The 13,638-nt window shown below is 50.4% G+C and overlaps 1 protein-coding gene across 7 annotated transcripts; it reads right to left on the bottom strand.

The window, feature by feature from the left end:
* Positions 1-45: 45 nt before the first annotated feature.
* On the bottom strand, positions 46-12,165 carry COG1 (component of oligomeric golgi complex 1). 7 transcript variants are annotated; one of them, XM_080923275.1, is made up of 15 exons: positions 11,849-12,165; positions 10,102-10,343; positions 9,826-10,007; positions 9,520-9,690; positions 7,583-7,739; positions 6,512-6,722; positions 5,050-5,838; positions 4,520-4,666; positions 4,148-4,309; positions 2,873-3,000; positions 2,054-2,162; positions 1,302-1,411; positions 1,151-1,229; positions 656-697; positions 77-190 (listed from the first exon to the last, which is right to left on the bottom strand). In XM_080923275.1, exons 1-14 carry the CDS (start codon positions 12,161-12,163, stop codon positions 683-685), a joined length of 2,817 nt encoding a protein of 938 aa, XP_080779401.1. In that variant the 5' UTR covers positions 12,164-12,165; the 3' UTR covers positions 77-190; positions 656-682. The 7 variants fall into 7 exon arrangements, with proteins under 7 accessions (XP_080779396.1, XP_080779398.1, XP_080779397.1 ...); XM_080923274.1 differs by having other exon boundaries at positions 78-193; XM_080923270.1 differs by lacking the exon at positions 656-697 and having other exon boundaries at positions 46-193.
* Between the last annotated feature and the right edge of the window lie 1,473 nt (positions 12,166-13,638).

The raw sequence follows: 13,638 nt of genomic DNA, 5'->3' as shown, positions 1-13,638 counted from the left end.
GGAAAAACAATGCAGTAGTATTTATTTAGAGAGCCTGGGCATTGTTCCCATGCTACTTGGTCATGCTAGAGAGCCAGGCAAGCTTGAATAATGAAGGTGCAGGTGAGTCGTCTTCCTCGCTTGCAAGCTGTCTGAATAAAGAGCCAGGATGCACAGTCGGGTCACCTGCTCTGGAGAGTGCGGGGCCAACCTGCTGTTAGATGAAGAGGAAGTGCCTTAAAAGTGCACCCATAGCCTCCTGCCTGTCCCTTTCACTGCACCCCACTCAGAGGCCACACAGCACAGGCAGCAGCGCTGAGGAACAGGGATGGATCTAGTAAGGATCTGAGAGGGACGCACTGCACCAGAGCAGGTTACTATGATACAGCTACAGTCTGAAGGACCATGCCAGGAAGAGTGAACATGCAGTGCCTTCCATGGCCCGCTCCTCTGAGGACCACAGCATGGAAGGGCTGGCCCTGTGACGTGGGAACTACTGTCATGAAGCCTTGAGTTCAGAAAGTTTTTTTTTTCTTTCAGGACTGTTTTCCAATGTTTGCTGAGGACTCAGGATCTTACTGGGTTTTTGGGCAAGGTGTGGGTAAGGATATTCGACTAGGGTTCAAACAGCAAGGCAGACAGTGCTCTGAAAAGAGAACCACACAAGGACAACAACCTAGAAATACCCAGGGCTCCGGCAGGCTTAATGGATGGCGTCCTACTGAAACAAAACATGTATTAATGAGACAGTGCTTGAAGAAGCACGTTTCTTCCCAGCTCCCACCCAGCTAAAGGCACAGGTGAGACCATCTGAAGACAAAGGGTCTTCCCACGCTCAGAACACAGTGTTGGGGCACCAATCAGCAGTCATTCTTTACCCTACAAAATGTAAGAAGCCATCTCTGTCCTGTGCGGTTTTCACAGCCTGGAGTCAGGCTCTGGGTCTGGATATATTTCTATTTTGAGGCTGTTTGCTCGAGTCAATGGGCATCTTTCTATGAGCTCAAGCTAGTGAAACCTTGTACTCTATTGCGCCGCCATTAAAAGCAGCCTTAGTGCATTGCCGTACATATGGTGCCTAATTGGTTATTTTTCTAAAAGAGCCGGTGGGTCGGGAGCTGGGTCGGGGAGGGGTTGGAGAATCACAAGAGCATCTTCTCTTGGCACTGACCTGGGCTTGGGTTTCGATGCCTCGACTGGTTGCCCTGGCCTTTCTTGTGCCTGTCATGCTCAGCGGAAGGAGTCCAAACCTCAAGACACAAAGGAAGACTTCATTGTGGAGAACAGGCAGCGGGCCCGGCAGAGCCTCCTGAGCTACTTACCTGATCTGACTGGAGGCCAGTGGCAGGATGTTATGGGGTTCCTGGGAGTTGAATGTGCTGCTCCGAGAGGCAAATTGATTCTCTGTACCAGTAATCAACCCAAACAGAACCTGCAGGTAAGAAACAGGGCACGTGGACATCATGAGCCACCTCACTGGTGGGTTATTTTTAACTAGTGTTTGGGAGAATGTACTTATAAGTGTTCACTTTTCCAAGAATCTCAAAGTAGTTCTTTTCTAAAATTCCCTTTTTTTGTCTTTTCAAGACAGTTTCCCTGTGTAGCCCTGGAACTCTCTGTAGGCTGACCTCTTAACCCCTACAGATCCACCAGCCTCTGCCTCCTGAGTGCTAAGAAAAAGGCATGTGCCACTGTGTCCACATTTATATTCTCATTTGCACGCACGCATACACACACACACACTCTCTCTGAGAACAAGCACATGTGTCCATCCATTCATATCCACATGCACTTGAAGGTAAGATGACTTTGTCAGACCTTCAGCCCTGGGGACTGAGGCTGGTGGCAGTTGGTGGCACCTTTGTGTGAGGCCATGTAAATAAACTTCACCAACCCTTCCCTCCAACATGGCTGTCCCAGTTCATGGCATTTTACCTAATTCTCTTCTATGGAGTGGCTCTTCTTTTCTATCTCACTCCCGTGCATGGAGGACCCTTATCAGGTTTGTAATCTGAACCCAAGGCACATCAGTCTCACCTTTGGCTACACGGAGCATGACTGTGACCCAACTTACTGAAGTGCGCTGCACCAGGCGATTGAGATTGCTGTTGAGATGTGGTGTGAAAACATCCAGGTCAAAAGGGTCAATGAGGGCCTCCAGCCTGTCAGCCAGCTTCTCAATTCTGAGAGGAGTTAGAAACATTATTCACACACTTCAGCACAGAAAATAACCTGGCAGGATTTTACGACAGAAACCCCAGAGGTGGGAATTACCCAGCTAAGTTGCTTTGTGTCCATTAGACAGTCAGCTTGCTATGAGGCTTATGGAGTCTGTGCCTGCCACTTACGGAACAGGACTGAGGTTCTGCTGGCTTCACCTAGCTATGGATTGTATTCACCAGGTATTACTTAATGCACTGGTTACATGGTGACTTACTGTTTAAGAGAAACCCAATCAATGTGCAGAGGATGTAGCAGGCTTTGGTTGCATCTCTGGAAAGGGACTTCAAATAGTTCAGTAGTTTTTCTCTATGTTAGGATTCGGCCATACACCAACACATACATACACACACAACACACACACACAACTGAAAAGACTAAGATGGTGCTGGACTTAGAGGTACAGGGCATCACAGCAAGTTGTTTCCCTTTAGCATGGCGTCAGGGCTGCACAAGTGTTCAGCTGATAGATATTAGCACAGTGCAAGACTGTTTCTTTATTGATGGCCTGTACAAAGATCTAAATCCAGGACTGAAAGTATGGCTTCTGAATGCTCTGCTCTCCTACCACTATAAGACTGGAAAATCCTAAGAGAAACCCTCCTGAGTGGTGTTGTACATTACCTACATCAGGAAGAGGCTGCCTTGGGGGTGCCCCAGTAGGAATAGTCACCTGGAGTCTGACTTGCTCCGGCCACTCTTCACCTCCTCCCCCTTGCTGGTCAGAACAATGTTGAGGTAGCGAAGGTCATAGAGGAGCTGTAGGGCTCGGTTCTGGGTCATTGGAAACGCCCCTTCTCTCTGCAAGTGAAGGCTGGTTGGTGAGGGGGAGGATTCCTTACATGGTTCCATGAGCCGCTGCAGGTTCTGCTTGGCACTACAGCTTGGTGTCTCTCAGAAGATGCTATTGGCCCCATAGGGCCAGGTCCATTTCAAAAGTGTTAAACAGAACCCCTGTCTTAAAATCTCTGAGCATGGAAGAGACCCAGCCCTTAAAGGTAGGCTCCTAGATGAAGGTGGCCATTGTAAGTGGGCAAGACCTTGCCTGAGGAATGGTATGTGAATTCTGAGGCTCAGGAGAGATCAACAAATCCTTCCCTCAAGTTAGGACTAGCCCTGCCTTCAAATGTTCCCAGTGAAATAGGATGAGTCATGGGCCAAAGGCACAGGTGCAGTGAGGCTGAGAGGCCAGGGCCTCCCCATCCTAAAGGGAATGTACTGGCTAGTTTTGTGTCAACTTGACACAGCTGGAGTTATCACAGAGAAAGGAGCCTCAGTTGGGGAAATGCCTCCATGAGATCCAGCTGTAAGGCATTTTCTTAACTAGTGATCAAGGGGGGAGGGCCCAGCCCATTGTGGGTGGTGCCATCCCTGGGCTGGTAGACCTGGGTTCTATAAGAAAGCAGGCTGAGCAAGTCAGGGGAAGCAAGCCAGTAAGTAACATCCCTCCATGGCCTCTGCATCAGCTCCTGCTTCCTGACCTGCTTGAGTTCCAGTCCTGACTTCCTCTGGTGATGGATGAACTTACACTTCTGGATATGGAAGTATAAGCTGAATAAACCCTTTTCCTCCTCTACTAACTTCTTGGTCATGATATTTTGTACAGGAATAGAAACCCTGACTAAGACAGGGAACCTCTCCGTTAGCTTCGATAGCTTCCACCATCCCTCACTCTCATCTGCTCAGAATTGATCCTGGGTAGGTCAAGGGGGTAGAGACATGCCCAGAGCCTGCATGAGCAAATGGTGTCATCCCTTCTTACTGTCCACCAGTCCTGAATAGTGAACTTCACGATGTCATTTGACCTTGAAAGAGTCAGCCTGCAGAGGTGAATGCCTCTCCTGAGAACATGGAGCATACATGGGCCTGGGTTGGACAGTCATGCTATCCTGAATCCTTTAAACAAACCACCCATACCCAAGACAGGTCTGTTTGTTTGGGTACCCACCTTTATCTGGTTTTCCTCTGTGAGTTGCTCATAGGCAGCTATGACTTGAGCCATGCAGGTCTTCAGCATCTCCTGTAGGGTGACCTTGGGCAAGGCATGACCTCCAACCCGATTAACTTCCTGGCATAAGCTAAACAGGAAGGATTGTACGTACCAGGACGGCTGAAAGAGCAGAACACCACATTGCTACCTGCATCCAGCAGGCCCCATGTATCCTTCACTTAGGACAGTTGCTTTGGTCTCTCCCGTTAAGCATCTACCTGAAGCCCACTCAGCTCTTCCTCACAAGGTCATACGGAAATGGCTCCCCCAGAGCAGTCTGCTCCCCTGTGCACCAATAAGTACCCGTCCCAGACAGTGGGATGAACTCACCTGAGTGGGGAGGCGGATCTTAGACGTGACACTGCTGCCAGACTCTGTTTCCTCTTGAATTTCTAGTTCGTCCCAATTGGTGGCAGTGGCCAGGACTGAGCCAGCATCACTTAAAAGCAATGATTGAGTGAATCCACAAATCAGAAACTGGTGGTAAAAAGAGAATGGCCACATTAGTTCCCTGGGGTCTTTGCAGTGCTGGTTTAAAATGACCGGTGTGTGGGCGGTAAGCAGCCAGCACTGCTCTCCTGCCAAGTTAACGATCGGCACGAATGCAGTTGCTAGCCAACTTGGTGATGCCAAGTGTCACCTGGTGGGAGACCCAGGGATTGGCAGAAGGGCAAGAAGCAGGGTTCCCAGTCCAGCTCGGCAAGAGGAAAGAAGGCATGCTGCACAACCTAGTCTGAGGAAGAAAGCTCACATCTGAGCTGCTTGGCATACGTTATAGTAGCTATGAAGTAAGCATTACTTGTCTCTAAACCTCAGTGAGGACAAGACTAGTGTGAGACCCAAGAAGTCCTGTGACTCACTTTCACAAGTGCTGAGCTCCAGACCCGGTAGGCCATCACGCTCTGTTGGAGCAGGACATCCTTCACTTCCTGCCACTGGGCCTGCACGGGGAGGAGATCTTGAGCTTTCCCCTTTCCCTGCTTTTTCAAAGCCCTCACCTCCCTTGCAGGTTTTTCAGAACCCCCACACTTTCCCACAATACACTGCTTCAGGTGAGGGCACAGTTCTCCCAGGGACTGGCAGAGTCTGGCCATGAAGAGAACTGCATGCAGCTTGGTGCTGTGAAGGACGTCCTTTTGGTCTTTTGTGACTTCTTCAATGGTCCGAAGCTCTGCCTGGATGCAGCCCACAATGGACTTGATACAGGCTACGGACTGAGTACGCAACATGTCCTGCACAGTCCCAGCATCTGCGTATCTGTCAAAGGCAGAGCTCTTAGCCTGCTGCGTAGGGATGCTATCCTTGAGCAGTGGTGCGTCACTGGAGGGAAGGTAGGCCAGGAGGTCGTCCAGTTTAACCTTCAGCTTAGAATCCAGGGCAGAACAGAAGTTCTGGACACAGGGGCTGATTGCTTGGGCTTTCATGGAGAGGCCGCTATTGGCAAACTGAGCTCGGTTTGCTACACTGACCCAGGCAGCATCAGAAGGCAGGTCATTGGGGCCCTCGGACCAGAGGAAGAGAGACATGTTCTGCTCAATGTGAACATGCTTATTCGATGTGGCGTTGTTGGTCTCTAGTTCCTGCAGAGCTGAGACTAGAAGGTCTTTGGAGCTGCTGGAGATGGATTCAAAACCTTCCTTGGTCAGTGTCTATAGAGAACAAGAGCAGAGCTTTAGTCCCCAGGACTCTATGGAAATTTCCACATGAGCTGAAATGGCTATTTATCCTGGCATTCAGAACATTCTCTACAACACTCAGTGACTGTTTAAGGCTTGACTGTGTAATGCCCGCACACGTTCAGGTGTTAACAGCTTAGTCTCGGTGGCAGTACTTAGGGAGGTTGTGGCAACTTCTGGAGTGAGCTTAACTAAAGCAAGGTCTCTGGGGTGTGTTCTGAGGATACGTATCTTTGTCCCTCTCTCCCAACCCCCATCCCATCTGCTCCCTGTTTGCCGTGAGGCTAAGAGGCTTTACCACATGCTCTGGTCACGAGTTCTGTCTCACCACAGGCTCCATAACAGTCAAGCGACCATGCGCTGACCTCTCTCAACTCTAAGCTAAAATAATGTATCATTCTTCAGATTATTTCTGACAGATTATTTCACAGGTCACAGTGATGAGAAAAAGAACCAATACTGTCAACACAGTGTGGCAAAGAGCAAAGACAGCATCCCCGAGGGATTCGTTATCTCTTTTAACTTTAGGGAATCTAGATTTGGTAAGAAATAGGGAAAGATGTTCAATAAATGAGGGAGCTTTTAACATAGTCAAAAGGTCATGCGAGGCTCGAATGTGAGGTGGTCCAAGTGATGCTCACTGTACCTGTAACCGATCCAGGAAGAGCTGCTGCATCAGGTCCTCCCAGAACAAAAGCGGCTTCTCCAGAAGCCGCTGACACACCACCTCCCAGCTGTGGCTGGCAGACTCGTGGGTAAGCAAATCCCATATGGCGTCTCTGATGCCTGCCAGACCTTTCATGCTCTTCACGTACATAAGCAGATTGCTGATCCCATTTTTAATGTCTTCCTTGCACCTGTAACAAAGGCCGCTTTCCTCAGGCTATGCTGGATTCCTGACTTTTTTTTTTTTTTTTTTTTAAAGATAAGTTGGCTATGTGTTTCTGACTGGCCTGGAACTTGCCATGTAGACCAGGCTAGCCTCCAACTCAAGAGATCTGTCTGCCTCTGTTTCTGGAATGCTAGGATTGAAGGCGTGTGCCAGCACACCTGGCCTTCATCTGTGGTTTTCATATCATTGTTAAAAAAAATTCTTAAGACTCCATTTGAAACCTCTGACCTGAATATGTCAGCACATTTCTAGCTGGACAGACATTGGGAGTCTGTGGTACTCTCAGCAGGCCAACTTTTATCTAGAGCCTTATGGGCATGGCTTCAGAGCCAACACATTAAACATAAGCTCAGAGTATTAGGTACTTGAGCCTTGGGAGAAAAGCCTCTACCTAACTGTTTTGGAAAACAAATTATTACCTTTTAAAGACTTTATGTCAAATTGTGTGTGTGTGAGAGGGAGCGTGTGCAGGTAGATGCACATGAATGGAGTGCCCTCAGGGCAGATAGAACAGTTCTCCCGGAGTTGGAGTTAGGTAGGTGGGTATGAGCTGCCTGATATGGGCTCTGGGAACTGAACCCAAGTCCTCTGGAAGAACAGCAAGTACTTTTTAACTGCCGAGCCTTCTGTCTAGCCCACGGAAAAAAGAGCTTCCTGACTCTCCCACGGTAGGTATTAAATGGGTCTAAAGGTAGCTGTGTACCCCAAATGGGTGGCAGACATGTGGCACATTACCCCGTGACTAGAACCAGCTTATGCCCCAGCTGTGGTCGCTTGGAAGGCTGCATGCAGGTCAAGCCTCAGGGGTGCTTCCTGACTGCTTACATGTCGAGCCACTTCTGCAGCGTGTCTTTCAGGTACTCCTGGCTGATGGGCTGTGCCAGAGTTCGCAGCACTGGCTGGAACTCGGTGATGGAGGCTGGCAGGTGTCTGAACCAGCTGCACAACTTCATCTCCCCTTGTAGGGCGCTGATGCCCTTTCCTAGGGAAAAGGCCGTGTGTGAGAAGAGTCCAGCTTGGGCTCTGAACAGCATTTTAAGAATTTTAAACCCATGAGGGAATTTCCAAAACCCTAGATGTTCACCCAACCTACCCACCCTTGAGAAGGTGGTTCACACTGGAAAAAGTTTAGATGAAGAAAGAAGTACAGGGAACGTCAGACTCTGTGCATGACAGCCTCCCCACACTCTGCCATTCAGCTAGTAAGGAGGAGAGAAAAGAGAGCAAATACGGGAAGTGTGTGTGTGTGTGTGCATGTACACCCCATATGTGTGGGTCTGAGTGTTTGAGGTGGGGTCTTGCCATGTCGCTTAGGCTGGTCTCCAAGCCTGAGTCTCAGTGGTCCTCTTGCTTTAGATTACTGAGTAGCTAGGTCTACAGGTGCCCACCAGTCACTGGCATTATAGTAACAGAGCTCAAGTTGCCAAAGAAAAGTGTATGCTATCCAGTTTTCTTTCCTTAGCATCCTAGGTCACTTAGCAAAGACCTCAGGGATCAACTACTGACCAGCTGTCCTGCCCACTGAGTCTCTGGGTCATCCTACAGGCTTGGGCAGTGCCATTTATGGTACTCTTGAAGAAGCCACTCAAGAGTTTGTCCGTCTGTTTTCTATGCTGGGGCAGGTCAGTCAGTACTCCCCTTTCACAAAAGGGATAAATAAAAGCATCCCGGCATGGGGTTGGTAGGGTGGTGGTGAGGTTTTACTCAAAGATGAGCCCCTGGTAGTAACCATCCTGTCCTCCTGACTTTGCTGATGGTCCCACTTGACCCTGCAGCCCTATCATTACAGGAGCCTGTCTCATTCCCTTTGCTCACTGATACATCTGTCCCTGTGAGGACAAATGCTGCCACCAGAAGGGATGCTGCAGGTGGGTGTCTCTGGGGACAGCTGCTCACTCCTCAGTCCCATTTCAGGGTCTCAGTGTTCTCCAGTGTCTCCTCTGCAAATGTAAACCCTTCCCAATCCCCAACCCCAGTTACTCTTCGAGTTAATGTCGCCTCCCTTCCTACATGCTCCCCAGCCAATCCTTCATCTCCGGTCTTCCCAACAGTTTCATCTCTGCGGCCCCTTCTAACCCAAGTCCTCATCCTATGTCTGTCCCTTGACCATGGTGACAGCCTCCTGTTAGCTCTCAGTACCTCTTTGCCTCGCAGGACACCACTACCACGGAAACATTTCATTATCGTTGGGAAAAATGCTACTCCAAAGTATTGGGAGTCAGGGGGACACATGGCGGAGGGAGCACGCTAAGCCTGCAAGGACATGGAGGGATAGCCTGATCTCTGAATAAAATCCAACCTCCCATCTGGCCCATTCGGCTGACCGGCCCTGACCCCTGGCAATGCCTTGGCCCTCTTCTCACTAGATCCTCCCCTCCCTCTGGAACCTTCGTCTGCTGGAACTTCACCTCATCTTTGTTTGACATGAAGCTCTCTTCCCTTCCTCACTCACTCACTCCTCCAGACCTTCAGCTTTTAGTTTAGCATCACTTTCCCAGGGAAGTCCTCCTTGGCTTTGGGAGATCCTTCCGGTGTTCCTAAGCAACGGGTACTGCACATTTACAGCAAGGACCATGGCTGACATCAAACAGCAACCTGCCTGCACCTCTGAAGGTTCAGGACCTCCTTTTACAACTAGGCTGTGTTATCCATAGAGTAGTCCATAAATCTTCTGGGGCCACTGATTTATCCTCAGAGTATGTCACAGTAGCTGGGAAACAGCAGATCAGTTGAATGGATGAGGGAAAAGGATACAAGCTCACCAGTGGGATGCTGCTTTGTGACTGTCTCCAGGGTAGAGAAGAGCAAGCCACAGGGCAGGGAGGGGTCGGGCAGCACACCTTCTGGTAGAGTGTAGAAAAGGGCATGGGCTTGGTTAAGAGTGGTAGCCAGCAGCTCCACCAAAGAACAAATCTGGGCTTTGATGCCAGCACCTGTAAGAAGAAGGCACTCTCTTGTAAACAGTTGCCGTTAGCAAGGCTGAACACAGAACGCTGCCTCGGGCTCCCTTGGCACGCACTGTCCCGTTCCCCATGGAAAAATCACGTTCTTGAGAAAAGCACACCCACCATGATGAGGCTGGTTCAGAAGTGTCTGAACAGTGGCCTTTCTGGCCAACAGGAAGTCTGTGAGGGCTTGCCGGGGAGAGCTCTCCTTCAAGAGCATTATGGAGCAGAGGGCCTCGGCCACAGCCTGGTCCGACACAGCCTGACATTTGAGCAGCATCTTGCTCTCGTGCAAAATAGTTGACCTAGAAAGACTCAGGAAGATCAATAAGGAGAAAAGACAGACAGACCCTTGTGACACCGTAGGGGTTAAGTGGGCTCTGGGATGACCAAATGTACCGGAAGTGGGTGGCTGCTGCCATCTGCCGGACGAGTATGGGAAATCTCGAGAGGATGGGGCTGTATCTGGAGGTGGAGGAATCCAGCTGCAGCAGGCTATGCAGGTGGCAGCAGAGGAGGTAGAGCTGTGTGGCCTGGAGGTGCTGAGAGGCTTCCATGGCGCTCCAGATCTTCTCAGGGATCTCTAGCAGCAACTTAATCTGGGCGGCCATGCTGTAGAATCTCTCGGACAGTGGTTGCTGCTGAAAGGCAGAAGATGTCAGAAGAGCAAACAGAAAGCACAGCTGCTTACACAGGCTTGGGGAGAAGCTGGGGGATGCTTTAAGATCTGAAGCTTTGCCACGTGTGGTAGTGCACCCCTTTAATCTCAGCACTCAGGAGGCAGAGGCCGGTGGATCTCTTAGAAATCAGAAGCCAGCCTGGTCAACACAGCTAGTTCCTGGTCAACACAGCTAGTTTAGCTTTTCCCCATGTGAGGCAAGCAGGCCCCTCAACAGACATCAGATGGTAAGTTTGATCTCGGACTTCCCAGGCCCATTACTGTGGGAAAAATGAATGTCTATTCTTTATGAAGTATCCGGTGTTAAATATTTTGTCACAGCATCATAGCTGGCCAGAGACGGCAATGTCCCAAAGATCAGTTGTCCTTATTGAGGAAGAGCCACATGTAAAGCTCTCCTTCTTTCAGAACTATTGTGTTATTGTCATTTGGTGGTTTATAAAGTTCTTTTCAAAACCTTTATGCTAAACTACTTTTCACTGTCATTCCACATTACTCATATTTTTTAAAAATCCACTTCCCACGAATTTTTTTTTTTACTTAATTAGAATGTAAACTTTAAGAAAAGATTGGGAGGCTCCTGTTTGTGATTTGAACCGAGAGGGCATTCCTCCAGAGATACGCCAGCCATAATTATGACAATAAATACATTTCTAAAACCAGGCCTACAGAGTTAAAGCTAGCCAGCTAAGTCTGTCCGTTTGAGAAGGGGACTGTACTTAATGTATAGCTTAGGGAGTAACGGGCTGACCTAGTTCCAACCTACTTTGGCCACTTTCCTATATACTACCCTGTTTTTTTTGACTTGGGTTTTCTGATACCCAGGTAGCACGAGAAAGCTAGCTGCCATGAGAGTTTGTGCTTTTGTATTTCCTTCTACTGTTACAGTAAGCTCTCCTAGGTTAAAACTATTCACCCTCCGCTCATTCCTAGGCCAAAACCCGTTAGGATGGGCTTCCCACCCCATCGTTCCGCATCGGGTCTTTAATGTTCCAGGGGGAGGACGTCGGGATGGCCCGAGTTTTTCTAAATCACCCTTCGTTGCCTAAAATGAAACTGTTCACCTATGGAAAGGGGGAGGGCCTGACGGCTGAGGCTACCCTCCCCCCCAGTTCTCTGGGCTCGGATGGAAGGGTGGGATGAGGAATGAATGACTTTGACGGGAAGGTGTGAGCAAGCGGGAGAGATCTGCCCGTGACTGGCGAGAGACCCCTGGCGTTTTCAGTGAAAAGGGAAGGAGAGCGCAGGGAACCCACGGGAGGCGAGGGAATCGTCCGGAAGTCCGGGAAGGCTCCCGGAGCAAAAGGCCGGCTGACTTTTCCGCAGCGGACCAGCGTCCTGAGGAAGGCCCGCAGACGCCTCCCCGGAGCCCACAGCGACGTGAGGGGCGGGCTCCTCCGGCGGAAGGTGAGGGGTGGGGTCCGGCGCGGGGCGGCGGGACGTGGCGGGTTCGGATCCCGGACTGACCTGCGGGGCCCGTGGGACCCGGGGCGCCGCAGAGCCGGCCTGGCGGAGGCGGGCGCAGTATTGATCGGTGGCCTGCACGGCGTCCACCAGCCCCTCGGCGCAGCGGCGCATCTGGCCGATGGTGTCCGCCGCCTCGATCAGGTCGCGGTACCGCTCGCCCACCATCTGCCGCAGCTCCTCCTTCTTGTGCTCGATCTCGGCTCGAACCTGGCGCTCCAGCCAGCGGATTTCCTCCGCTCCATGAGTCTCGAAGAGCGCGTTAGGATCGCGCAGATCCAGCCGCTTCAGCGCGGAGGAGGCGGTCGCGGCCGCCATGGTGCTTAGCCAGGGATCCGCAGGCCGCTTCCGCCTGCCAGCCCCGCCCCGCCCTCCCGCCATCGTGGATGGGGGCGGAAGTACTTCCGCCAGGTCGGGAGCCTTGGTGGTCCCAGGGACGGGCCTCAGTGGCGGTGCTGCTCTTGACAGCTTGTTTTTTTACGATCACAACCCCCTTCCTCCCCTCTCATCCCTTTCCTCCGCTCCTCCCTTCTTCTCCCTTCTTACCCTGGGCAGGGTGTGTACGTGTGCGAGAGACAGAAACAGACGCACGTGGAGGTCACAAGTTGCAGGAGGCTCACTCCTGCCATGCGGGTCTCAGTATAGAATTTTAGATGGAATTTTATCGGGTTTGGTGGCAATCGCCTTTGCCTGCTGTGTCATTTCGCCTTGTTTTTTGTGTTTTGTTTTTTGTTTTTTTATTTAAAGAGAAGCAAAATAGTTAAGGTTGGTACTTGGTGGTCAAAAAAAAAAAAAAAAAAAAAAAAGCTTTAGCGACCTGGAGCCCCTCATGTCGCACCCAAACCCTTTCCTGGGGAGAGAAGAGCTTCACAGGAGGGTTCATTATGGTAGAGATGCACCTATGTCGTGTTGCTGTCGGTTTTTTTTTTTTTTTTTTTAAATCCTGTTTAGTAGCCATAAATGGGTCTCCCTGTTACAGTCCTCCTGTGATGGGAGACCGTGACACCAGAGGACTGGACCTCCTAAGATTGACCCAGTAAGAAAACGTGGACATTCTGGCTTGACTGTTAAAAAGTCTGTTGAGGACCCTTCGTTCTTTGAAAAGTTTGCTGTTGAAGAATTCACATTCATGCTAACACAGAGGAAACAGTATTAACGTGTTCAGTGGCCCTGTACCACACGCAGCCTCTGCGTTCTCCCATTCACCACTGTCACTCCTTCGAGACAAATGCCACAGCAACAGATTGATATCCAAATAAGGGGTTCACTTACGACATTCTAGCAAGAAGAGTTCCTGCTCTATGCGCGATAAAAAGGGAATTTTATTTACCTTGAGGAAAGGGGGTTATCACAGAACTCATACGCCACCTGGCTCTAGCAGCTGCCTACGTGTCAGAGTTCCCCAGTACAGAGAGCCCCCTGGTGGCGCAGTTGTAAGGTGCAGTCCTTTCTAGAGTCTGCAGGCGGTTTTGTTGACTGTTTTGCTTCTGAGCCTGCAGAATCTGTCTTCTGTGTTTAGGAAGCACTTCTCTGTCTGGCAGAAACTTTCCCCTGGGCTTCTTGCACCTACTCTGGCAGCCTGGGACCTGGGACTGGTCCACAAGACCTGCCAGGGCCGTTGGAAGCAGCGATGCCCTGGTGCCGGGATTTCATCCTAGGAGAGGCTTGTCATCACCCACATCTAATGTGCAGAAATGGCAGGGACAGTGGCTGCAGCTGTAGTTTCACGTGCCGACGCTGGTGATGGGTATCTACAGGTTAGATCACCCTGGGTGTTAGATCACTTTGGATTG

The sequence above is a fragment of the Micromys minutus genome (assembly GCF_963924665.1).
Source record: "Micromys minutus genome assembly, chromosome: 10".
Taxonomy (NCBI): Eukaryota; Metazoa; Chordata; class Mammalia; order Rodentia; family Muridae; genus Micromys; species Micromys minutus.
The sequence above is the reverse complement of the archived record's forward strand: the minus strand, read 5'-3'. Positions and strand labels throughout refer to the sequence as shown.

Bases quoted from the DNA above. Each gene is read 5' to 3' on its own strand.
- COG1 (XM_080923270.1), bottom strand. From the start codon at position 12,163: ATGGCGGCCGCGACCGCCTCCTCCGCGCTGAAGCGGCTGGATCTGCGC. The intron at 4,667-5,049 runs GTGAGTCACAGG...TTTTACCACCAG, and splicing joins GGAGCTCAGCACTTGTGAAA to TTTCTGATTTGTGGATTCAC. The intron at 1,230-1,301 runs GTAAGTAGCTCA...TTGTGTCTTGAG, and splicing joins CTGGCCTCCAGTCAGATCAG to GTTTGGACTCCTTCCGCTGA.